At 39.1% G+C, this 25,262-nt stretch overlaps 1 protein-coding gene across 1 annotated transcript; it reads left to right on the forward strand.

Annotated features, from left to right (window-relative positions):
* Positions 1–1,851: 1,851 nt before the first annotated feature.
* Positions 1,852–23,633, forward strand: LOC122358866 (clustered mitochondria protein homolog). The gene is given in 29 exon segments (XM_043258793.1): positions 1,852–2,233; positions 7,359–7,552; positions 7,634–7,805; positions 7,885–8,028; positions 8,116–8,213; positions 8,215–8,244; positions 8,326–8,362; positions 8,365–8,457; positions 8,460–8,478; positions 9,209–9,334; positions 9,969–10,116; positions 10,206–10,298; positions 10,378–11,072; positions 11,968–12,410; positions 13,360–13,461; positions 13,556–13,659; positions 13,848–14,000; positions 14,099–14,161; positions 14,797–15,041; positions 15,121–15,205; positions 15,302–15,455; positions 15,535–15,674; positions 16,389–16,469; positions 16,605–16,730; positions 16,915–17,036; positions 17,120–17,213; positions 17,445–17,579; positions 17,689–17,762; positions 21,920–23,633. Coding segments are annotated over 29 exon segments (4,227 nt in total). The 5' UTR covers positions 1,852–2,103; the 3' UTR covers positions 22,047–23,633.
* The last annotated feature ends 1,629 nt before the right edge of the window (positions 23,634–25,262 follow it).

Here is a 25,262-nt window from a genome sequence, read left to right on the forward strand (position 1 = left end):
TTGGTACTGAATGCATAAGATATTTTCTTTTCATCTTAAAATTGTGTCTAATTTGACACAGCCCTAACAAAGTGATACTTGCTTCACTCAGGTCTGAAACCTTATTTTGTAAATGTATACACGTATGCCTGACACTATTTAAAAGGCCTATAACCAGTTTTTGTATTGTATCGGTGCAGAGATAGGGAGGATTTAGGATGCAAGTAGGTTGTGTGTTGACTGTGATACATCATATAATCACATCCACTAGCTAATTAATAGATTTCTGTTTTTCAATTTAATGATTCATCTTGGAAACATATTGATGCTAATGAAATGCTTGATCGCCCTTAAGTTGTTTTTTAATTGTGATGTTAAAGAGATAAGCAATACTGCCTCACAAGATGACTTCTACGTAATCATATTTACAACATACATTTTTTCAAAATTTCATGAGTTGTAAACAATAATCCATAGATACGGTACATGCGATATCTGATTTTTATTTATTATGTTATTTTGTAGTCCCCATTTTAATTTCGTTTGGCTTTTTGTCCTTTGAGTATGGAATAACATGTCTTCCTTAAACTGACTGTTATGTGGTAGAGGTTTTAAAACAGCTATATGAAATGTCTTGTTTTTGAAGGACAGGAATATGACTGGGAAATAAACGATTAGACCCAAATTCCATGGGAAACTGCGGTAATGTTAACTCACTGTATTTGCATGTTTGGTCAACGGCCAATAACAGAAATCGGCGTCCTGTTTCACAAACAATTTGGAAAGTCTTGAAATGTACACGGTAATTCAAATGTCTGACGGCCCACAGAAAATTGTGCAACAATAATGTCGCAATAAATAATCCACTGTTTACTCTATAATACATGATTAAAGGAGTTTGTTACATCACTGTGTCAGACGTTATTTGTGGTTATCAACATCATTGGCATCAAAGAATAAAATAAAAAAATCCTAATCACTCGGAAATATGCCATACTCAGGATGAAACCTTCATTACATAATCAAAGCAGATATGTCACTAAAACATGTACCAAATATATGCATACTGACTCTTGATTAAAATTTCAATTTAAAAAATGTAAATGTTTTTTTCTTTATTTTTTACAATACATTTTTTTATATTTTTTAACAAGATATGACTGAATCATGACTGAACAAACAAAATGAGACGCATGCAATTAAAATAAGCGTAGTAAAACTAATTTAAAAAGTGTAATATACAGAGATACGTTCCTATATGTGACTTCGACGAGAGGTTAACATATCCCTGAGATTTTAGGAACTTTGACACAATCACAACATAAAAATAAAGAAGATAGGTCTTTTCAGTCATCTTAAAGTCTCTTATCATTTTTGCAAAATTGCAGGCCTGTTTACTCTAATATATAGGAAATGATGATGAACAAGAATTACAAGTAAAACACAGAGTCTTCATGCACTTAAATTTATAGATAAAGAATCTACCTAGAATCAACATTTCAAGTACAATATGGAATAAACAGAAAACAAAAATCATTCAATAACTGCTTCCACAAATTTACTTTAAGGATATGTATGCTTACCATTAAATATTGTGTGGGTTTAAAACTATTGTTCGTGTTTTACTGAGTCGTTTTTAAACCGGATCATTGAAAAGAATCGCTCGAAAGAACCGAATTTCTGAAGTGAGCCGGACCTGCCGTAGTCATAACGCAGATCCTTTTATTTTCTTTCGTTTACTTTACAGCCAGGAATTTCAAATCTGGTTCACGCAACACATGCTAACGAACTGTATCGAATAACGAACGCACAAAACAACCAACCCTAAACCGAGTCGGTGAAACGCTCGTCTCGAAACGAAGCCGTCGGGCTTCCGTAGCCGTGTGTGTTGGTGGGTGGGACAAATACAAAGGCAAGCAGGTCAAGAGGAGGAGAAACCACGTGTGACAGCCAGGCTGAGAACTGTCCTTCGCAAGTTAAGTTGTTTTTGTAATATCTTTGCATGTAACCAGGCAGCCGTTCCGTCTTCCGGAGAAGGCCATACAACAGACCCGCATCGCAGCCCTCGGCAACGGACATCTGTTGCTAATTCCGACACCAAACCAGTCTTGTGGCAAACGAATCATGGTTAGCAAGACGGATGACATCCCAGCATCATTGCCCAACTGCAACCCCGTTGATCTTGCCCGGGAAGGCGAGACAGCAAACGGCAAAGGCACCGGCAAGACAGCCCTGAAGGACCCATGTGCCTGCGGTTAGTGAGCTTTAATGCCGTTTCGTTCGCAGAAATCACTCTGCTCTTATTGATCTTGATGCATTTTAACACATCTCCAGGGTAAATCAGTGTTGAGGTCTGATGTATGATTGACTGGATAGAGGTCAAAGTGAAGCGGTCGGTATCAAAGGACATAAACAGGCAAAGTACTGCAGGGGTGTCCCATAAACACCATTATGCTTCAGAAAGGGAAGTAAGGTCGGGCGCTTACAACCTTGGTACAGGCCATTCATTTTTATGTCTTGTCTAATATGCTTTAAGTACTGCTCTTGATCTGGATTTCATCAGGGTGCCTGGTTGTGCATAAACAGTTTTTCTCAATAGGTTATCAAACTAAAATGAAAATAACGTGTCAGTGATTGTGATTAGGCTTCCCTTTCCTCTTTTTCATTCATTCCTTGTTACTAGATAAATACTTGTGTTGTAGTGGTTGAGCCATTTATATCAAGTGCTTTTTTTTTTTTTTTTTTTTTTTTTTTTTGTAATTTTAATAGGAAGTGAGACTAATTTAGCATAAGAGGGTGGTAAACTATAGCAAAGGTGAATGTAATGCATGCATACACACACACAAGTGACAAATATAATAGTGTTAATTGTAATTTCATGTATCCCCGTTCAGCTTTTTCAGTCATTTTGGACTGTAGCAAACTGTATTACAATTAATTTAAATATTATTTGTCTGGAAAAAGTTTGTAATCGTAATATGGCAATTTAACAAGACTTTCAGCGAGATGTTTGCTGAAGTGCAATTGCAAAGTGCAGACCTGCGATAAAGCGACCGCCTGAAGTTTTTAAACCTAAACGCCAGAGAATAATCCAGAGGTGTTCACTTGTCATTTACAGGACAAGTGTCATTATCAGCAGTTTCAAATGTTGTTAGTAGCCTGTCCGCTAGCTGTGTGTGAGATCCTGACGCACATGTTCCGTGTAAAAGCGCGCAGGAACACTAAACTGAAGGTCACCTTCAGTGGGACGGAACCATTCAGCGAGAGAGGAGAGCTGGCTTTTACTACGGTCTAACTTTAGGTCGCTCTGTACCGAAACGTATTTAATGACCAAAAGAGTCCGGTTTGTGTGTAGCTTTACATCATTTACTTTTGCGAATGTCTCATCAGTAGTTAATAGCTTGTTAAAACGCGCGCATGTTTATCGACGCCCCTCCTCTTTCATTCAGGAAAGTGTTGCGCTCCTCGACCGGGAAGCGGAAGTAGCCACACATGGAAAGTCATGGTGCATGTATGCCGATAGAAGGTTATTGCTACCAGTTAAATATAGAGGGATCGGTTTGGTAAGTGTCGGGATTACACAGTTTGGCTATCACGTAGGAGTGATCCCGTAATTTGCGAATTATTTTGAGCTAAAAGCTGTCATTAGATCCGTTTTAGAGCAAATAGCCGGGTGTTGTGCACACTGTCAGTTAGCTAGGTGCTGCAATTCGTGTCACATTTAAGGAGACCTTGGAAGAGGATGACTGTCGTTATGGCACCTGACAGTTGTTGAATGGATCACTCTCTGACAGCCTTTAACTGTGTCTGATATGCTTGCTTTGATGCTCCTGGTGATGTTTTATTGTGACTGATGTGAGCTCTTCATGATCTGTGAAAGTATAGATGTCTTTGTGCAGTTGACATGCATGCAAATGCATGATTATTCACGTAATAAATGCTTAAGAAAGATGTTTAGGAAACTGGTTAGGCCATTTTAGGTTTGCCGCATAGTTTTAGTAATTATACTGTCATTTTTATTGTTCATCCGCAAGCTTTGATCAGCATCATATTGAGTTTCGTTATGAGCTGCTTTTGAGGATACGTTTTGCACAGATATTAACATTTAACTAAAAAAAAGTTGTCATTGCGTTTTTTTGGAATCTCAGTTGAAACCAAGACTTGATTTATTATTTGTCTTGTTATAAAATAAATAGATCTTAGTGGGGGCAGCTATGTTGAGATCACATGATCAACTGAAGTTTGCTAGTTTTAAATAGATTCTGCACTGAAAAGGAATTAGGTGTAAAAATAACGTCCACAATAATTTGCTAGTAAATTTACAAACTCTTCATTTGAGTTAAGCCTGAAATAGTATTTTGTTCTTAAATGTGCTTCAGTAATCTTTATTAGTATGGGATGCTGTTTAATCATGGTTGACTGCAAGAAATTGTGTATATTTTGCACAGCTTAAATTACAAGGATCACTGCCTGCAGCTTTTGTTACTAATGCCAAATGTTCAGCACCATGCGCTGTTGTCCAAACACATCATGTCACTCCACAGGGGATCTGTAGATGCTGCGGCTTCGTTTACGTCTCGCTCGCGTCTCATGTAGGCCACCACGATCTCAGTTGTGATAAAGTTTGGCAGGTTTCCTATGTTGTGCATGACTGAAGGTTTAACTGCCGGTTTGTGCCGCTTGCTGTTTAGCTGCTGCTGCTTTTTTCAGTTTGCTGTTTTGTCTTCACAGTTGGTACTTTGCACTTTCCTTTTTATCATTGGTAAAATTCACTTCGTCACAGGGAAAACAATAAGCACGCCTAGTTAGGAAAGCAGTAGTTATAACATCGCTGTCCTGTGCGTTTTGAATGATTTACCCGCATAGGGTTGCAATTTAATTGTGAGGGTTTTATTTACTTTCTAAACTGTACTGAACTTCTGCAGCAGTGCCATCTCTATTAAATGAATTAATGCATTAAACTTGCACTGTTGTTCACACTATATAGATTGTGTTGGGCTTAAAGGATAAAGGATGGAGTAAAGTCTTAGAACATGCTTGGCTTTAGTGTCAAAGGAGATTAGCATATCAGTATAGTCTAATGTAAACTGGTTTCGTCTGGTCCCCAGCCTTCATATTCACTAATTGTGCCATACAACTGGACTTCACCCAGCCGAGGGAGGACCGAAGGACAAGGGGATTGACTTTAGGGTTGTGCAATGCTGAGGCACAAACCTCATACACACTTTGATCTATTTAAAAGCCAGCTGTTGTTGTGACGCAGTTCAATGAGATGGCTGGTTTGAAATTATTTTAGGGCAGTTATTCTCAATCGGGGCCTTAGCAAGCTTACGAAGATTGATTTTAAGATTTAAATGACTATAAAAGAGGCCTTTTTTTTTTAAGGGGGAGCTTGTGACACTGTGAATATTGCTGTGGATCACGGGCTTGGAGTCAAAAAGTTTGAAATCCATTGTTGTAGATCCAGATTACTGTTGAAAATAAACATTTTAAAAAAACTTAACTTAAGAAAGAATAATAAAACATAACTGTACTTTTATTTTATTATCAATGTTTTCATGTAGTTCTTTTAATAACTTTGATAAGTTTGATGTACTAAGAATTATGTAGATAAAACTTAGTCCAAATGGCTTTTGAGATTCCTAAAATAATAAAGAACATCAAATATTGTCACGGGTTAATGTAAAAAGGATCACAATTTAATTAAAGTTTGTTGTTTTTTTTGACAAAATACTATAAATGCACTATTTTCAGACTTTTCCTGCAGTAAGATGGTTTAAAATTTGTGTTAACAGTGCTTATACTTAACCAACAGGCTTCCACCACCTGACCTAATGCTTGTGATTAGATTTGGATTGGATTGGGGGAGATCTGTGTAAACATTCAGTTTAGGGCAAGATAAAATAAGCATATGGTGCCACTAGGTCTGAAGAGAAACGGTCAGTTTCACTTTGAACTAACTGTAGCTGACTGAAAGCAAGCGTAAGCTCCACATTCCCTTTAGACAGTGACAAGAAGTTGCCCATTACCTGCCATCTAAATCATGCTTTTTGTGTGGTCCTTGTCTGTAGTGTGAGACCAGCTGCTTGTTGCTATAGCCATGACCGCCGAGGAGAGCCAAGGACTTGCTGCAGATGTCTAAAGCAAACTGTGTGTTTTAGCTGAGAGAGTTACGGCCAAGACAGCTGTGGCATCTTAAAACACGCCTGCCTTGGCAGGAATTTCAAGTCTTTGTCGTCTTCAATTCAGTGTGTGGCAAAACATGCAGCCTCAGCAGATCTGTGTGAGTGAATCAATCAGTAAGGCAGACGGGATCTCTCAGACAATTGAGTCAGATGATATTGCACTAGGACCGGCAGCATTCAGCCAGGAGGGCGTGCTGGGAATGATTGCCCCCTGAGACCCGGGACTTAAAATGTTGCCGTGGAGATCTCCATGGCAGCCCAGCATTGCGCTGCGGGAGCTGTATTGTGTACAGTGTGTGAAGTGTCACAGGCCCTCAGAAGCTGACCGCTGTGCTAGTTGGCTGACCTACTGCTAAACGTCCACTAGTCTTTAAGCAACTTCTTCAGGCTAGGCAGTACCTGCTAAACGACAAGCTAAGTGATTTGTAAGGTCTGTGTTGTAGCTATAGAGGTTTAGCTAATAATTATGTAGACCAACTAATATAACAATTATTTAAACAAGAGTCATTTTTGTATTATTTATATAGTGTTCTAGTATTATTTTAAATTAGCTTCTGATTCAGTTTTCATTTAAATTGAGTTTTAGTAATTTTGTGCTTTGCTTTTTTTTTTTCATAGTTTTTGATATCTCAATTTAGCTTTATTTTTGTTTTAGTATTGCTTTTATTCATTCAGTAACTTACATGAGTTTAGCTTTAAAGTTTCATAGTTATGGAAAAACTTGGTTAATTAACTGTACAATAAAATTAATCAGTCATTTGGGATAAACATTGGCTGAATTAAGTCTTTTAAAAATGAAAAAGTCACATTCTGACCTTAGTAACTGCTGTAAATGATTAATTGACCAAGTGAGTCTGTGTCAAATCTTTATATGCTTTCATAAACATTTAAATGAATGGTTCACTCAAAAATTAACATTGTTGTTATCATTTACTCAAACCTGTAGGAGTTTCTGTCTTATGCTAAAATCATAATTTGAAAAATGCACATATTTGAGGGTTTCCTTTGACTTCCATAGTATTTCTTTCCCTGCTATGGAAGTCAATGAGGATCAACAACTGTTTGGTTATTTAAAATTCTTTAAAATATCTTCTATTGCATTCAACATAAGAAAATGAGAAATGATGCAAAAAATTTATTTTGGGGTAAACTTTTCCTTTAATATTGAATTATGGTCACAATTTTGACTCACAGGGCACCGTGGTGACACCGCAGTGATGAACGGGGACGCCGGTCATGATCAGGCCGAGGAGGCCGACTCCAAGCAGGATGGCAGTGCTGATGCAGACCCCACAGAGGACGCAAACGAACAGGAAGTGATTGTAATTCAAGACACTGGCTTCACTGTGAAGATCCAAGCACCAGGGACTGAACCCTTTGACCTTCAGGTAAGTCCTGTGCTAGCCCTGACTGGCCATTACACACATTTCCAACCAAATAGTGCAATAAAATCAGTGGTTCCTTCTCAGGTATCGCCACAAGAGATGGTGCAAGAGATCCACCAGGTTCTGATGGACCGCGAGGACACCTGCCACCGCACCTGCTTCTCCCTGCAGCTCGACGGCAATGTACTCGACAACTTTGCTGAGCTCAAATCCATTGAAGGTCTGCAGGAAGGCTCCCTTCTCAAAGTGGTCGAAGGTACAATTCAGCACCTCCTACCTCATCTACCTCCTACCTACCTACCTCAGTTTTGAATAGATTTGTTTCCTTCCCTTAGAGCCCTACACAGTGCGTGAAGCTCGCATACATGTCCGTCACATCAGAGATCTGCTGAAGAGTCTGGATCCGTCAGACGCTTATAATGGAGTGGACTGCAACTCTCTTTCTTTCCTCAGCGTCTTCACAGATGGAGACCTTGGAGGTCTGTGACAGGAAGATTGAAAGTTCTTAAGTGGTTTCTAGTAGGTTGACAGTATTCAATGACCTGTTTGTTCCTACCTTTCGTGAGATACCGGGAAACGCAAAAAGAAGGGCAATGAACTTGAGCAGATTGATTGCACGCCACCTGAACACATTCTGCCAGGCAGCAAAGAGCGTCCTTTAGTTCCCCCTTCAGCCACAGAACAAAGACTGGAAGGTAGATGACTCTTTCATGATGCCTTGCTTTTTGTATTGAGATGTTTGTATTGAGTTTGTTTACTTTGGCCTCTGTCGACAGCCTATGCAGTGCCTGAAGGTCTTGACTATGAGTGGCTGGAACCTCCGCCTGGCAACAGGAAGATGCACGGAGACCTGATGTATTTGTATATTGTGACTGTTGAGGACAGACATGTCAGCATCACTGCCTCCACCATGGATTCTACCTCAATCAGTAAGTGACTCTCTAGAAAGCTTGATTCTGATTGGTCAGGCTGGCATTCTGTGGTTAGCTCCATAAGGAAATAGATTTTTAAAAAAAGCCATTAGTCTGCATTATTTCAGTATTGAGTTTAATAGTAGAATTCCTCATGAAAAAATGTTGCAAGCAATATGTCCCAAAATTTTTTGTTAAATTTAAAACAAATTATTTCTGTGTAAAGCAACGTTTTAAATCAATAGTTTTATATGAATCCATTGTTTCATTGGCATACAGTCTTGTCCTCTTTTTTATGATTTTTGTATGATACCTGAAAAAATTGCACACAACACATTATTAACGATCATATTCTACATGCCTAATTCTACTCAATACATAAACTTAAGAACTATCTTATTAACTAATAAGATGCAGGAAATTAGGATTTTGAGGCAAAAGTCACAGTTAATGACTTACAGTTAATAGTGAACACTGGACCTTGAAATAAAGTGTGACCAAAAAATAATAATTTCGTGAAGAAAATATTATTTAATGTTATTAAAAATGTAATTAATTTCTGAAACCAAGAAATTCTCCATATTGCTTACTACAATACTTACTTTCCTAAATTTTGTATTTATGTGGATCATTGGACATTGGTCATCATACTTGGTATTATCTTTTTTTTTTATGTTAGATATTTGTATAGGTATTGAATTTCCACTATTTTTGAAGTTTGGTCGTAACATGTAAATAATCATTGCAGGTCTACTACTTATGTCTTCAATCCCAAGCCAGCCAACCCCAGCTTCCTCAGCCACTCTCTAGTGGAACTGCTGAGTCAGATTAGCGCTGCCTTCAAGAAGAACTTTACTGCTCTGCAAAAGAAGAGGTAATACGCTATTATTATTAGTAATACAAATTTAGTTCTCCAATTTAAGTGGGAGGTGATTTAGATTGATACAGAACTCCTTTGAAGCAACCAGCTCTAGCCTGCTTAAGGAAATGTGACCCATTTTATCTCTACTAGGCCACATTTGCATTTAGCATTAACTTTCTACTCTTGTGTGAGATAAATGGTTATCTGGGAGCAGCAGTATGCCAAGTTTTATCTTTTTTTATTCTGTTATAATTTATGTAGTAGTAGTTTCAAATCTGCATGAATTTATTTGCTTTGCTAAACACAAAGGAAGATACTTTGAAGAAAGTTTGTAACCAGAAATTGTTTGTTACAGACTTTTCTTGCAAAGCAAAGAAATTCATGCAGATTTAAAACTACTTGAGGGTGAATAAATGCTGACAAAATGTTCATTTTTGGGTGAACTGTACCTTTAATAATAATTAAACTAAAAATTTAAATGAAAATTAATGTAGTAGTTCAAATACTTAGAATTAAATATTTAAATCACTACTGCCTAGTTAAAAACTGATCTACATTTTTGTGTGTCAGTTTTAGAGGCTTTTCTTTTTTTTTTTTTTCATGCTGTTATTGTATCTTTTGATAATGATTGTGGATCTTGTGTCAGGGTTCAGAGACATCCATTTGAGAGGATAGCCACTCCCTTCCAAGTGTACAGCTGGACTGCACCACAGATTGATCATGCCATGGACTGTGTGCGAGCAGAGGATGCCTACACCTCCCGTCTGGGTTACGAGGAGCATATACCTGGCCAAGTATGCACTAAAATCATCCGTTCCTCAGTTTGTAGTGGATGAATTTTTCTCAAAAAGCACTATTAAAGCTTCTTTGTTCTCTGTGATAGACTAGAGACTGGAACGAGGAGCTCCAGACGACCAGAGAACTTTCTCGTAAGAACCTCCCCGAGCGCCTGCTGAGAGAACGAGCCATATTCAAGGTGGAACACTAGCTTCAGAACAAGTACGGTTTCATTTGATCAGAAGCGTGAAGCTCACAAACTCATTTTTGTTTCTTAGGTCCATAGCGACTTTGCAGCTGCAGCGACGCGTGGCGCAATGGCGGTGATCGATGGAAATGTAATGGCGATCAACCCCGGAGAGGAAACGCGCATGCAGATGTTCATCTGGAACAACATCTTCTTCAGCTTGGGTTTTGACGTTCGTGACCATTACAGGGAGCTGGGCGGGGACGCTGCCGCTCATGCCGCCCCAACCAACGACCTGAACGGTGTGAGGGCGTACAGTGCTGTGGATGTGGAGGGGCTTTACACCCTGGGCACGGTGGTAGTGGACTACAGGGGTTACCGTGTAACTGCTCAGTCCATCATTCCTGGCATCTTGGAGCGCGAACAGGAGCAGAGCGTCATCTATGGCTCCATTGACTTCGGAAAGACCGTAGTGTCCCACCCCAAGTATCTGGAGCTTCTGGAGAAGACCAGCCGCCCGCTGAAGGTGCAGCGCCATGCTGTGCTCAACGAGAAAGACACCTCTGTAGAGCTGTGCTCCTCTGTGGAGTGTAAGGGTATCATTGGAAACGATGGCCGCCATTACATCTTGGACCTTTTGCGCACCTTCCCACCTGACCTCAACTTCCTGCCGGTGGAGGGTGAAGAGCTCGCCCCTGAGAGCCAGAAGCTGGGTTTCCCCCGCCAGCATCGCCATCGCCTGGCTTGCTTGCGCCAGGAGCTCATCGAGGCCTTTGTAGAGCACAGGTTTGTTCCTGCTACTTCATAAACATGCTTCTTTAAAACTGATTTAAGTTACTCTCCTATTTGTTCAATGAAGGTTTGATATATACTAGCAGTGGGCTTCAGGTTCCAAAGACACACCATAAAAAGCAGCTGTATGTTCAAAGTCGTATGATAGCTTTGTAAAGAAACAAACCAGCATTTACTATGTTATCATTTCTATCATAGCTAAATAGGTTCTTGTTTGAATTATAAGCAATTCTTTGAATAAGTTGGAGGGTAGTGTGTTTACAAAACTTGCCACGGTCTGGGTTTTTGCACTCCAAAAGGTTGTTGATGAAAAGAAGAACATCTTTATTTGTTTATTTATTTTTTTAATTGTGAAATGTAATGTATTATATTTATCATTTATATTTGGGAATTTAGCAGATGCCTTTATTTAAAGTATATATACTTTATATAACAGGAATGGTAGCAATTATAATTAATAATTTTACTGTTATGATTATTGTTAATATTATGGTTTATTTTATTAGTACTTACAAAAAGGAATATGTAAATTACATATTCAAAATAATATTTGTATGTTTTACTTTAATGATAATTACTATTTCTACTACTACGACTAGTTGTTTATGCTATTATTATTACTTTTATTGTTAATATCATAGCATTTTAGTAACCATTACAAAATTAAGGAAAAAAATTAATGTTTTTTTAATATAATAATAATAATATAGTGTCATTAATTATTATAGCAACATTATTTGTACAAATAAATAATAAACAAACATGTTTTTGTAACGGATACTACTAGCACTACTAGATACATTAATCTTCTCTTTAATTTCTGATTCTTTGAAAGTCCTGAAGGATAGTTTGTCAACTGGCCTAAACATGTCACCCTTATGTGCCTCAGATATCTCCTCTTTATGAAGATGGCAGCACTCCAGCTAATGCAGCAGAAAGCAAACAAAGAAAAGACTGCAGCCCTGCTTGACACGAGCACTGCAGATGCAGAGTCTGAAAGCAAACCTCAGGCTCTTGAAACATCTGAGAAGTTGCCCGACGGCACACCAACCTCCCCAACTTCTTCTGAATCCACCCTGACCCCTGATGATACAGACATAACGACGGTGTCTGAAAACTGTGCTCCTGAAAACCAGGAAGCCCCAGCAGATGTGAAATCTGAGGTTCCTACGGCAAACACCAACGGTACTCATGAGCCTTCAGCTGCAGAGAGGCAGAATGGAGGGTGTGATAGTCCCTTGGAGGGTAAGGAAGCTGATGAAAATATTCCTGGACTTGCCCAAGCTAAAGAGCTGGCCGAGTCCTTAGCAGCAGAAGATGGATCCGGTATTGGTACGTTTTGTGAGCGGCTAAAAACAGCCTGAGAGAGAACGAGAGCAAGAGCTGGCAGAGACATGCACGCATACTTTCTCCGCTTTTTCTCATCTTGGCTTCATCAGAGTTCTGTCATCAACTCATTAGACGTCCTGCTGTTGTCTTTTTCATTTGCTATCGGTGTTCTTTCAGTGCATCTCTCCTCTGTGTTGTTTGCTCCTGCTCTCTCTGAGGCTCATTGGATCTTCTAGATTGGCTTTGTAATCTTGCTTCACTGTGTGGGGACTTCAGTTTTTGACCCAACAACACTCTCCCTTCTAATTTGTCTTTTGTGGTGTGATTAGAGAATCAGAATTGATCTATTGTGTGTAGGATTAACTTGTGGTGATGGTGACCCTGTAATCCTGTTGTAAATGCTAATAATTAAACCCAGGGTTTTAAAACTTTTCATGTGAAGAACTTTATAATAGGAAATTATTTAATTTTGTCATCTTCATAATGTAAACTTTCACAGTACAGTTGTATTTTATATATCATATTGAGTTTTTAAATGTTATTTATTAATAACAATTATAAACATTAAAAACTAAAATATTTACACATTTTTTAAAAATTGTACTAGCAGTCCATTATAAGTTGCTGCTGTTAAATAATTTTTATTAATAAATGTTACAAACATTAAAAATATTTGTAAATGCAAAATTATATTTATATACATTAAATGCATTATATAGTATTACTATCTTTGCAAAAATCCATTAACATTTATGTAAAACATTTGTGTAAAAACAAAAAAATCTAAAAAAAAACCCTTTAGATTTAACCAGAATCCAGAGATTTGTTGTTGTTGTTTTTTTTATTACTTTTTGAGTTTTTAAACTTTTATAAATGTAGCTTTTTGTGGTGGTGGTTATTTGGTAGTTTATTGTGAGCTGGCATTTTAACATTTTGTGGAACATTTTGACAGACCCCAAAAGCCGAGAGGTGGTCCTAAACGCCTGTAAAGCTGTGGGCTCCATCAGCAACACCTCTTTCGACATTCGCTCCAACCCAGACATCTTCTCTCCAGGTACAGCATATATTATGTATTGTACTTGAATTGTGATCCGTCTTTTTGACAACATAGGCAGTGTTGGTCACATGACCTCATCCATCTCTTGTAGGCGTACGCTTCCCTGATGACAGCACTGAGGACATCCAGAAACAGAAGCAGCTTCTCAAAGATGCTGCAGCCTTCCTAGTGTCCTGCCAGATCCCCTCTTTGTGAGTCACTAAACAACACCTGCCTTTTCAGTTATGGGTATTAACGTCAAGAAAATGTAATAATCAATGAAAACTTGTGGTAAAGTCATTATAAGCTTTTATGAAACTGCAGGTAGTGTGATGTGATTTTAAAAGAACCCAGTTTTCAATGAATAATCAAATTCATGAATGCTAATTTCATAATGTTCACAGGTAAAAGACTGTTTAGATCACAGCTCTTTGCCCATGGATGGAGCAACAATGACAGAAGCCCTTCATCAGCGTGGCATTAATATGCGTTATCTTGGTACTGTGCTGGAGTTTCTGGACAACATGCCTGCAAAAGCACAACTTGAACACATCTACGTAAGAAGTAGTCATGTTATATATAATTTACATGTTATTTTTAATCTTACAAACCCTGTTTTAAAGACTATGCACTTAATTTTTGTTTGTACATGCAGAGAATCGGAATCAGTGAACTCATCACCAGATGTGCAAAGCATATCTTCAAAACATATCTTCAGGTAAAGTATAATATGCATTCACAGAAGTACAATGTAACAAACATTACTGATCTAGTGTTTAGAGACAGTAAGATTTTGCCATTATTGTTTCTTATGGTCACCAAGATGGCATTTATTTTAAATGTAATTAATACTATTATTCATTATTTAAAGCTGCATTTTCAGCAGCAGTTACTTTCTGAGTGTCACATGATCCTTCAGAAATCATTCTAATATGCTTATTTGGTGATCAAGAAGCATTATTATTATTATTATTATCACTGTTGAAAACATTTGTGCTGCGCAACATTTTGTGATGCTTTGAAACAATCAGGATGCTTAAATGAATATAAAGATCATAAGAAAATAAAAAAATATATCTTTTTAGATATTATAATTGTATTTTCTGTTAATGTTGCATCCTTGCTGAAAAGAGATAATTTTGTCTTACTGACCCCAACTTAGTGCACCTTACTATAAAAATGAATGATTACCATATGATTTACTACGGTACTATTTATATATCTATATGGCCTTTATACATTTCCAAAAAGAAAACCCTGTCAACCCTTTTTTTTTTTGCTTTTTAGTAGCTGTAGATTGTTGTTGTTTTTTAATAGTGGTATTTACCTTTTGTGAACGCTTGTGATTTGCAGGGTGTGGAGCTCTCTGCTTTATCTGCCGCAGTGAGCCACTTCCTGAACTGCCTCTTGAGCTCTTTCCCAGATGCCGTGGCTCATCTCCCTGCGGATGAGCTGGTGTCCCGGAGAAAGAGCCGTAAGAGACGTAACCGCGTCCCTGGTGGAGGGGACAACACGGCATGGGCTAGTTTAACACCAAGCGATCTGTGGAAGAACATCAATTCTGAGGCGCAGAGCTACTATCACTTCAACCTGCAATGGTGAGAACTAGTTCTGTACAAAAACATTGCATTTTATTAACCTAGTATATACTAATGGCGTTGTGCTTTTGTTTCACAGTGAAAGTGTGGACCAAGCAGTGGAGAAGTACGGTTTGCAGAAGATCACCCTGTTGAGGGAGATATCAATCAAGACTGGCATTCAGGTAGTGCTCTTATCGATTTCGCTCCTTGTCACTGAAGTGCTACGTGAGGCCTGTAGCATCAAGGATTTTTTTTTTTTTTGCTTTGCTTTCCTGCAGATCTTGATAAAGGAGTACAACTTCGACAGCCGCCACAAGCCGGCCTTCACCGAGGAGGACATCCTGAACATCTTCCCCGTTGTGAAGCATGTCAACCCCAAAGCCTCTGATGCCTTCCATTTCTTCCAAAGCGGGCAGGCCAAGGTTCAGCAAGGTACGTTCAGACACAACCACATCAGTGAAGTTTCACACGATGGTTTTGTGATGGTGATTGATTTGTGCTCTGTTCATAGGTTTCTTAAAGGAAGGCTGTGAGCTCATCAACGAGGCCTTGAACCTTTTCAACAATGTTTATGGAGCCATGCATGTGGAGATCTGTGCCTGTCTGCGCCTTCTGGCCCGACTCAACTACATCATGGGTGATCATCCTGAGGTACATCCTGAAAACGGTCAAATGTTTGGATATGAGTGACTACAACCTTTTGATCTAAAGCTTTAGTTAAATTCTTTTTTTTTTTTTGTAGATGAGTATTGTTCAGAAGTCTGGTTCCAGTATGATATTTATTTATTTTTAATTAATACATTTATATTCAGCACGGACACAGCATGGCTAAGAAATTCGTCAAAAGTGATGAAGACATTTATAATATTTAAAATATTTATATTTCAAGAACTTTCTGAATAAATTAAAGAAATATCTTTTTTTTTTTTGGTTTTCACAAAATCTTAAGCAAAGCAACCGTTTTCTACATTGATAATAAGTCTTTTTGAGTAGCAGTCAGCATATTAGAAACGATTCTTGAAGGGTCATGTGACACTGAAGACTGCAGTAATGATGCTGAAAATTACATCATGGAATAAATTACATGTTAAAATATATTAGAATAGAAAACTAGTTCAGTGTCACACTATTACTTGTATTCTACATTATTTTACACTGTTACTGTATAATATAAGTAGCCTTGACACTAGGTTATGAACTGTACATTTTTAAACCAAAATCAGTGTTGTTTATTCTTTTGGAAAAGTAAAAATAGTCAACAAGCACCAAGCATAAATACAATTACTTTTGTTTTTCTCCTCACTGTGTTGTTCCCATATTTTATTTTCATTTGTTTTATCAAAAGATTTCCCCCTTCTTTTCAAGGCTCTGAGCAATCAGCAGAAGGCTGTCCTGATGAGTGAGAGAGTGCTGGGTATTGAACACCCCAACACTATTCAAGAATATGTAAGCATTTCTGCCGTTTATATAATTGCTGCCTGCTCAGAAAATCTACAAATATTTTACTGCGAACTACAAATGAAAAGAAATGCACCTCAAAGTCTCTGTGATCTGTAAATGTCTTGTGTTTGTTCTCCACAGATGCATTTAGCTCTGTACTGCTTCGCCAATGGTCAGCTGTCCACTGCCTTGAAGCTGCTGTACCGCGCTCGCTACCTCATGCTCGTGGTGTGTGGGGAGGACCATCCTGAAATGGCTCTGCTCGATGTAAGCTTTTTTTTGTGCAGAATCTATACTGGTCCTTAGTTTTGCAAAAGAAAAAAAACTGCTTAATAGTGTACTGAAGTTAACCCTAAAGGCTGATGAGAGGAAGTTCATTCTTGGAGTCACTTAGGTTGAAACATACGGAGCAAAGCCCGCCTCTCACTGTTATTCATTCTCTCTGATGTAGAGCAATATTGGTCTGGTGCTTCACGGTGTGATGGAGTATGACCTGTCTCTGCGTTTCCTGGAGAACGCCCTGGCCATCAATTCCAAATACCACGGGCCACGATCCCTGAAAGTAGCTCTCAGGTACATACGCCTGACTACACGCTAGTTCAAACCTTTGTGTCGGACGCAGTGAAAATGCAATCATCATCTCTGTTCTTCTGCAGTCATCACCTGGTGGCCAGAGTTTTTGAGAGCAAGGCAGAGTTCCGCTCTGCACTGCAGCATGAGAAGGAGGGTTACACCATATACAAGAACCAGGTACAGCCAACCATACATGTACAGTATATCGGACCTGCTAAAATGTTTAATAATGCATTAAGTTGCACACAATTTCTGGTTGCGTATAGTCCTATTGAAATGACTGGGTTTCGCCTGTGAAATGTACTATTACAAAGGCTTTATATATAAATACAAGACTAATTTAATAATGAGGTTGCAATACCCTAATGTATAGAATAGTATTATTATTAACATTTATTATGTGTTCAGGTTGGTGAAGCTCATGAGAAGACGAAGGAGAGCTCAGAGTACCTGAAGTATCTCACGCAGCAGGCTGTGGCTCTACAGAGAACCATGAATGAGATTTACAAGAACGGATCTAACGCTAGCATAATGCCTCTGAAGGTCGGTCACACGTCTGCTGTCCTGGGCCTCATACCTCTAAAATTTTGTTACATGATGTTGCCTGGATGTTTTGTTGATGTTTTTAGTTTCTCTCTGTTTGTCTCTGTAGTTTACGGCACCAAGCATGGCCAGTGTTCTGGAACAGCTTAATATCATCAATGGCATCATCTTTATTCCCCTTAGGTGAGCATATTGTATATAGTTTAATATGCAAATATACAGCATGTTGCAAAAATAGGTTATGCTGTTTATAACGGGTTATAGACAAAATGTTTATATCCAAACACAAGCATGATTTATTAATATGTGGCTAATACTTAATTTACAAACGTTACGTATTATCTACATATATTGTAATTTACATTTACATTTACATTTACATTTACATTTAGTCATTTTGCAGACGCTTTTATCCAAAGCGACTTACAATTGAGAGTACAACAGCGATTCATTTTTTTAGAGAGACAAACAGACAGTGTAAGTGCTTATAACACCCAGTCACAGGGAGTGTTCAAATTAGTACATGCCAGAAGGGAAGGAATAAACAAGGGGGATAAGAAGAGAGACAGAGACAGTGAGAGTGAGAGTATTTTTTTTTTTTTTTTTTTTTTTTTTTTTTTTATGATGAGGTCAGGTATTGCTGAAAGATGTGAGTTTTCAGCAGTTTCTTAAAGATTGACAGAGATCCAGCATTCGGATATGTACGGGAAGATCGTTCCACCAGCCAGGAACAGAGAACGAGAAAGTTCTGGAGAGTGATTTCGAGCCTCTTTGAGATGGTACCATGAGGCGTCGCCGCTAGCAGATCTCAGACTTCTAGAGGGTGTGTAGATTTGTAATAGTGAGTGGAAGTAGACCGGTGCCGAGTCTGTGGTTGTTCTATATGCAAGCATCAGTGCCTTGAACTTGATGCGAGCTGCAATCGGTAGCCAATGTAAGGAGATAAAGAGAGGTGTAACATGGGTTCTCTTGGGCTCATTGAATACCAGCCGTGCCGCTGCATTCTGAATCATTTGTAGAGGTTTTATTGTGTTCGATGGAAGTCCAGCCAGAAGAGCATTGCAGTAGTCCAGTCTAGAAATGACAAGGGCCTGGACAAGTAGCTGTGCAGCTTTCTCTGTTAGAAAGGGCCTGATCTTTCTGATGTTGTGTAGTGCAAACCTGCAGGATCGAGCAGTCTTTGCAATGTGATCTTTGAAGGTAAGTTGGTCATCGAGGATTACACCAAGATTTCTGACTGAGGATGATGGGGTAATTGACGAAGAACCTAGCTGGATGGTGAAGTCATGCTGTGTAGTTGGAGTGGCAGGGAATACAAGCAGCTCAGTCTTTGTCAGGTTGAGCTGTAGATGGTACTCTTGCATCCATGTCGAGATGTCCGCCAGGCAACCCGAGATCCGAGTAGCTACCGTTGGATCGTCTGGATGAAAAGAGAGGTAGAGCTGTGTGTCATCGGCGTAGCAGTGGTAGGAGAAGCCGTGAGCCTGTATGATGGGGCCTAGTGATGTAGTGTAAATGGAGAAGAGGAGGGGACCAAGAACCGATCCCTGAGGAACCCCAGTGACCAGTTGATGTGCTGTGGATACATCTCCTCCCCAGGCCACCCTAAAAAACCTACCAGTGAGATAGGATTCGAACCAACGAAGTGGGATCCCAGAGATGCCCAGTGATGAGAGGGTAGACAGCAGGATCTGATGATTCACAGTGTCAAAAGCAGCGGATAGATCCAGCAGAATGAGAACTGATGATTTGGATTGAGCTCTTGCAGTCCGCAGGGCTTCCGTGACTGAGAGCAGCGCAGTCTCAGTTGAATGGCCGCACCTGAAACCTGATTGGTTATGGTCCAGTTTGTTGTTTTTCGAAAGAAACAGTGATACCTGGTTGAAAACCACTCTTTCAAGTGTTTTTCGCTATGAATGGAAGAAGAGAGACTGGCCTGTAGTTATCAATAAGAGAAGTGTTTAAAGTGGGCTTTTGAGCAGTGGGGTTACCGAGCCTGCTTAAATGCTGTGGGGAAGGTACCTGTGAGGAGAGATGTGTTGATGATGTGCGTGAGTGCCGGCAAGACAGTGGGGAGATTGCTTGCAGGAGATGAGAGGGTATGGGGTCTAGCGGACATGTTGTTGGATGGCTGGAGAGGAGAAGTTTGGATACTTCTGTCTCAGTGAGGAGCAGAAGGAGAAAGTGGAGGAATCGGTAGTCGATGCGGTTGGTTGAGGGTTGTGCGTTGGGGGCTGAGAACTGGCTGCTGATCGCTTTTGTTTTGTTTGTAAAAATGTGGCAAAATCGTCAGGTGATATTGAGGTGGTGGGAGGTGGTGGAGGGGATAGAGCAGGAGTTAAATGATCTGAAGAGCTTACGTGTGTCTGAAGTGTTGTTGATCTTGTTTTGGAAATATGATGATTTGGCAGTGCGGATTTGGCAGAGAAGGAAGAAAGCAAAGTCTGATACCTGCTCAGGTCTGTCAGATCTTTAGATTTGCGCCACTTTCTCTCCGCTGCCCTGAGTTTGACCCGATGCTCACGGAGAACATCAGACAACCAGGGGCTAGAGGTGGCAGTCCGTGCTGGCCTGGAGGAGAGAGGGCAGATGTCGTCTAGACAGGAGGTTAGAGCACTGAACAAGGTATCTGTAGCTGTATTCACATCCAAAGAAGAGAAATGGGTAGGTGAGGGAAGGGAGGAGGACACAGCAGAGGAGAGATGGAGGGAGAAAGGGAGCGAAGGTTACGTCGGAAAGTAACCGGTATAGGGGTTGGTTGCACAGAGATAGGAAAATGCAGTTGAAATGTAAGAAGGAAATGGTCAGAGACGTGAAGCGGTTGTACTGAAATGGTGTCTGCAGTACAACTGCGTGTGTAAATTAAATCAAGCTGGTTGCCTGATTTGTGGGTGCTTGTCGTGATGAGGCGTTTGAGGTCAAATGAAGCTAGAAGGGAATGGAAGTGCGTAGCGTAAGGTTTGTCAAGATGAATGTTGAAGTCCCGAAGAGTAGGAGTGGAGTGCCTTCGTCTGTAAAAGATGACAATAATCCATCCAGCTCCTCTAGGAAGGTGTCTAGAATATGTCCAGGGGCGGTAGATTACCACTATGTGGAATTTTGTCGGAGTAGTAACTGTGATAGCATGAAATTCAAAAGAGATGTAATGACATACAAGTGAGTTGGTTGAATATTTCCAATTGTTTGGGATGAGCAGACCAGTGCCACCACCCGGCCAACCTGACGAGGTGTGTGTGAGAAAGAGTGATTGTTGGCTAGAGCTGCTGGGGTTGCTGAGTCTTCTGGACGAATCCAGGTCTCCGTCAATCCCAGAATGTGGAGTGAAGAATGTAAAGAAAAAGCAGAAATGAAGTCAGCTTTGTTGACCGCTGACTGGCAATTCCACAGACCAACAGAGAAAGATAGGGGTGTAGTAGAGGATGTAGGGACAGAGCGTAGGTTAGTAGGAGTGCATTGTCGCTCTGCGTGTGTTGTTAGGGCGAGGACGAGAGACAACCGGAATGAGTTGGAGACACATGATAGAGGTAGAAAGAGGAAGTGAAGATGTGTAAGAGAATGAAGGAAAATGTACTTAAGTGCGTTGCTCAGTTAAAGTCGCGCAGTAAAAGTCGTATGTCTTTACTCTCGTAGTCTTCACACGAGGAGTCTGAACGCGAGCACTGGACGCTTCCGCTGACGCTTTCGCGCCAGCGCACACTCAACAAATAAATACAAAGTGTATGCAGTGGAAACAGCGAAAAGCTAGTTCTAATTTGCCCAGGCAGTAGCCAATCAGGAGGTCGCTCAGGAAAAACGAAACTAACGCCTTCACACTTAAGTGCTCTTAATAGCCCGGAGGCAAACAATTTACAACCACTTAAAGTACAGCACAACTAAACTACACACTACAAATAAGTAGGGAAACGCAAATATTCTCTCCAAACAGCAAGAAATAATTTGAACAACACACAGCAATAGGTATAATAGACTTGTGCGCTGGTGTCCGTCTCTTCTAGCCTGAAATCGCTTCTCTCGTAATACAATATATATTGTGTTAATGTAATGTTATGTCATGAAATATATAGTATAAATTATTTATAATTTATATTTATAATATATTATTCTATGTGACATACACATATTCTAATTTTGGTAATATCTTGTGGTATTTAGCTAATTTTCGTGACAATATATTTTAGTTTAAAATGTAAATACATAAATAATTATGATATATATTAAAAAGTGTGTGTGTGTGTGAATGCATGTTATGTGTGTGTGTGTGTGCATATATTAATTATAATGTATTTCAGCTGCAAGTTGTAAAAAAACAAACAAATTCACCCCTTTTATTCTTCACACAGCCAAAAGGACCTGGAGAATCTGAAGGCTGAGGTGCAGAGACGGCAGCTGATGCAGGATTCTGGGAAAATTGAGGAACAGCAGGGTGGTCAGTTAGAGCTGGATGACAAGCTGCCTGTGGATGATTAACATCCCCAACCGTACAGCTCCTCTCCATACGAGGAAGACACGATGCAGCAGCCATCTGTTAGAAGCTGCGGACCTGAGAACTGAGCTGTCTAATCTAACCAATTCACTTTCAGCATAATGGGGAGGGGAGAACCAGAAACAGGCAACAAAAAAAGTGTACAGAGTGTAGTTTGTAGCTATAAAGAGAACGAAAGCAGATGTTTTACACGTGCAATTCAACAACACGACCCCTTGAGGTCTACCGGAGGAAGCAGAGAGAATGTAGTCCTTCCTCTGTGAGCGTTTGCACAGATAAGGCTGGAGGTGACCAAGGATGACCATGACATTTTATACCAGAGCCTTATCCATCCATCATCCCCATCTCTTTCCTTCTCATCTGAGCCCAGGATAACCACAATCCGTCCCAAAGCGACCCACGAGTGTAGAGAGATCCTAAAAACACACCTCCCTATCTGAAACTCAGGTGATTTCTACACTGCGCACCAGAAGAGAGACGTTCACCGTTCAATTCAGCAGAGATAGACATACAAGAATCGTGGGCTTAAGAATGTAAACTCTAAAGGTCTAGTCTCAGGACCGAATGCTAGCATTGTCCCATACGTTATTTCTATGCTCGCCGTGGCTGCTGCCTTTAGACAAAAATGGATTGATGCAACTTTACAGATGCAGGTTCTCAACCAATCATTTTAGATCGGTGGCATCTGTAAACCAAGGAATCTTTTTGTAAAAGTACACGAGAAGCCATTAGATCTTTCATGTAAACGTTAATTTAAGCCATGTCTGTTTTATAGAGATACATTGAGAAGCTGTATAAAGCTTTGTCATTGGGGTTAGACAGGTACTTGATCCTTGAATTTTGATTGAAATACTGATTTGAAATGTCCAGCTTGAATTAGACTGTTGTGCTGAAACTCTTTTTCACTTTAAAAAGTGTGCGTGTCCATGTGTGTATGTCTCTTTATGGTTGTCCACGCTAGCGCATAAACGGCTTCAGAGGATTTCTCCAAAACTGCTGCTGCAACAGAACAATACCGTGATGATATTTTTATACGTACATCCTCGATAATGGATGGACTCGTTCAACCTGCTGAGCTGAAGATGTGCTACTTATATCGTGGTTTTCGATATCCAATCGGTATATTCTCCACAACCGTCTAGCACAAGGTTCGGGAACTCGCGAGTCTCGCGTTTGGTTCCTCCCTAGCAGTATTTATTGCACTTTCCGGTGCCGGTTTTTTGGTGTGGTCTCATAGGCGATCTCCAAATGAGGAAAAGGATGAGCTGCTTCGATGTAACGTACCAAAAAAAAAAAAGAAAAAAAGATCAAGGACGATGTGTTTGCTTGTGTACATGCTTTGTGTGTGTCCTGCAAATGTCAAAATTGTTGCTGTGCTCAAACTGTGTATGAAGCAATATGCTGGAACTAAGTGCACCTTGGATTATGCACATGGATGCAAGAAAACTGCTAGCCTGGTTGTGTTTCCCTATAAAACAAAAAAGTAAAAACTGTTCAAAAATGGTTTGTCTCTGAAAATTGGTGAGGGAAAAGCGATGTAACTGATATTTATGAACAAGAATATGTAATTATGTGTGAGATTTGTGCCTATTTAAGCTTCTATAAGGCAAAAGGTCGGGCAACTGTATTTCTTTTTTATATCTGCTTAATCATTTCTTGATGGATTTTGCAATCGGAAAGCTTGGATGTTGGACTGAAATCCTTGAATAGCTACTTCAGTACCTTTAGGTGCCACATGGGTGTGCTGTAGTCAATATATTATTAACATTCATCGATAATGGACGTAAACGTAAATATATGAACTAGATTTGAGTCAAAACATTGACACTGGAGTTCAATAGCATCTTAATTATTTCAAAATGAAGTATTTATCAATAAGATGTCATGGTAACTTATTAGGTGTATGCCTAATATGCTGTGTAGCTTAGTGGTTAAAACTCTGATGACTTGGTAACTGATTCATCACAAGTTCATTGTGGAGTAAGCGTGACCTTTGAACTGAAGGGTTAATGAGAAAATCCTGTCTCTAGTTTGTCTTTGAGCCAGGCACTTAACCTCAGGTTTCTCCTGGGCTTAAAAAATAACAAGTAACCAATTTGCAGTTAAATATGATCTTAATTGAATATATTCAAGCTTCCATAGTTGCACATCTCATAGTGAACAAACCAGTGGATTCAAACAGTGTTTTAAATTTAACCACAAAGATCATTTTCATAATTAACAATGGTCACCAAATCTGTGAAGTGTTCATGTTATGTAGCAAAGCAACATGTCAATACGAGATTTTAATAACTGCTTGCATGTGAACCAATTTGATGTAATCTAGCTGTGTAGTACTTTTTTTTTTTTTTTTAAGAAAGGTTTGGGTTTTATTGACAACAAAGATGCAGAAACAAAATGGCATTTTTCTTTTTTATTTCATTTTTCTTTTTGAATTACAATTTTTAATTTGAAGTGTCTTGAATGTCTTCCTGGGCATAATATTTCAGTTACAGTTAAAAGTGTGCATATAAATAAAAAGAAAAAAACACGTTTGAATTGTCATTAAAAAATAATTTGGACATTTAAAAAAACTAAGTAAATCTCATAAAATTATTTTAAAATAAATATTACACTTAAGACACCTCTACCCTCAGCCTGTGGCACATTTTGTTACATTTTCTCTTAAAATTATCTGCACAAACCCATTATAAAATACAATAATAAACGTAAATTATCTAAATCTACATAGAACAAACATACAGTGCTCTGTCAGTGTCGTCTGGTGTTGAACAGATCACTACTTTTTGGGGGGGATTTCTGCTGTTTTCCTGTATTCTGTTTTCAACATGAAATATTTGTCATGCCCTTTGTGTGTTTGTTTTGGTTTCTTTAATGAGTGGTACCTTAATGTCAATTCTTCTAAATAACAATCTAATTATTTTTGGTCCGAGTATCCTTTTGTATTAAAATGAATAAAGAAACTAGAAAACAACATGTGATTACATTCATTTAAATGTTGTGTATACTGTCTAAACACAAAACATTTCAAAGAGTAAACATAAATGTACTCTGTACAATTGTTACATGTCACTACCATGGACATAAGTGAATAAATAAGCTTTCCATCAATGCATATGGACTGTTAGGATAGGACAAATGTGGCAAATATAATCGGGAATCTGAGGTCAGATAGTATATTGAAAAAATTGCCTTTAAAG

Source organism: Puntigrus tetrazona, chromosome 15, assembly GCF_018831695.1.
Source record: "Puntigrus tetrazona isolate hp1 chromosome 15, ASM1883169v1, whole genome shotgun sequence".
In the NCBI taxonomy this organism is placed as follows: Eukaryota; Metazoa; Chordata; class Actinopteri; order Cypriniformes; family Cyprinidae; genus Puntigrus; species Puntigrus tetrazona.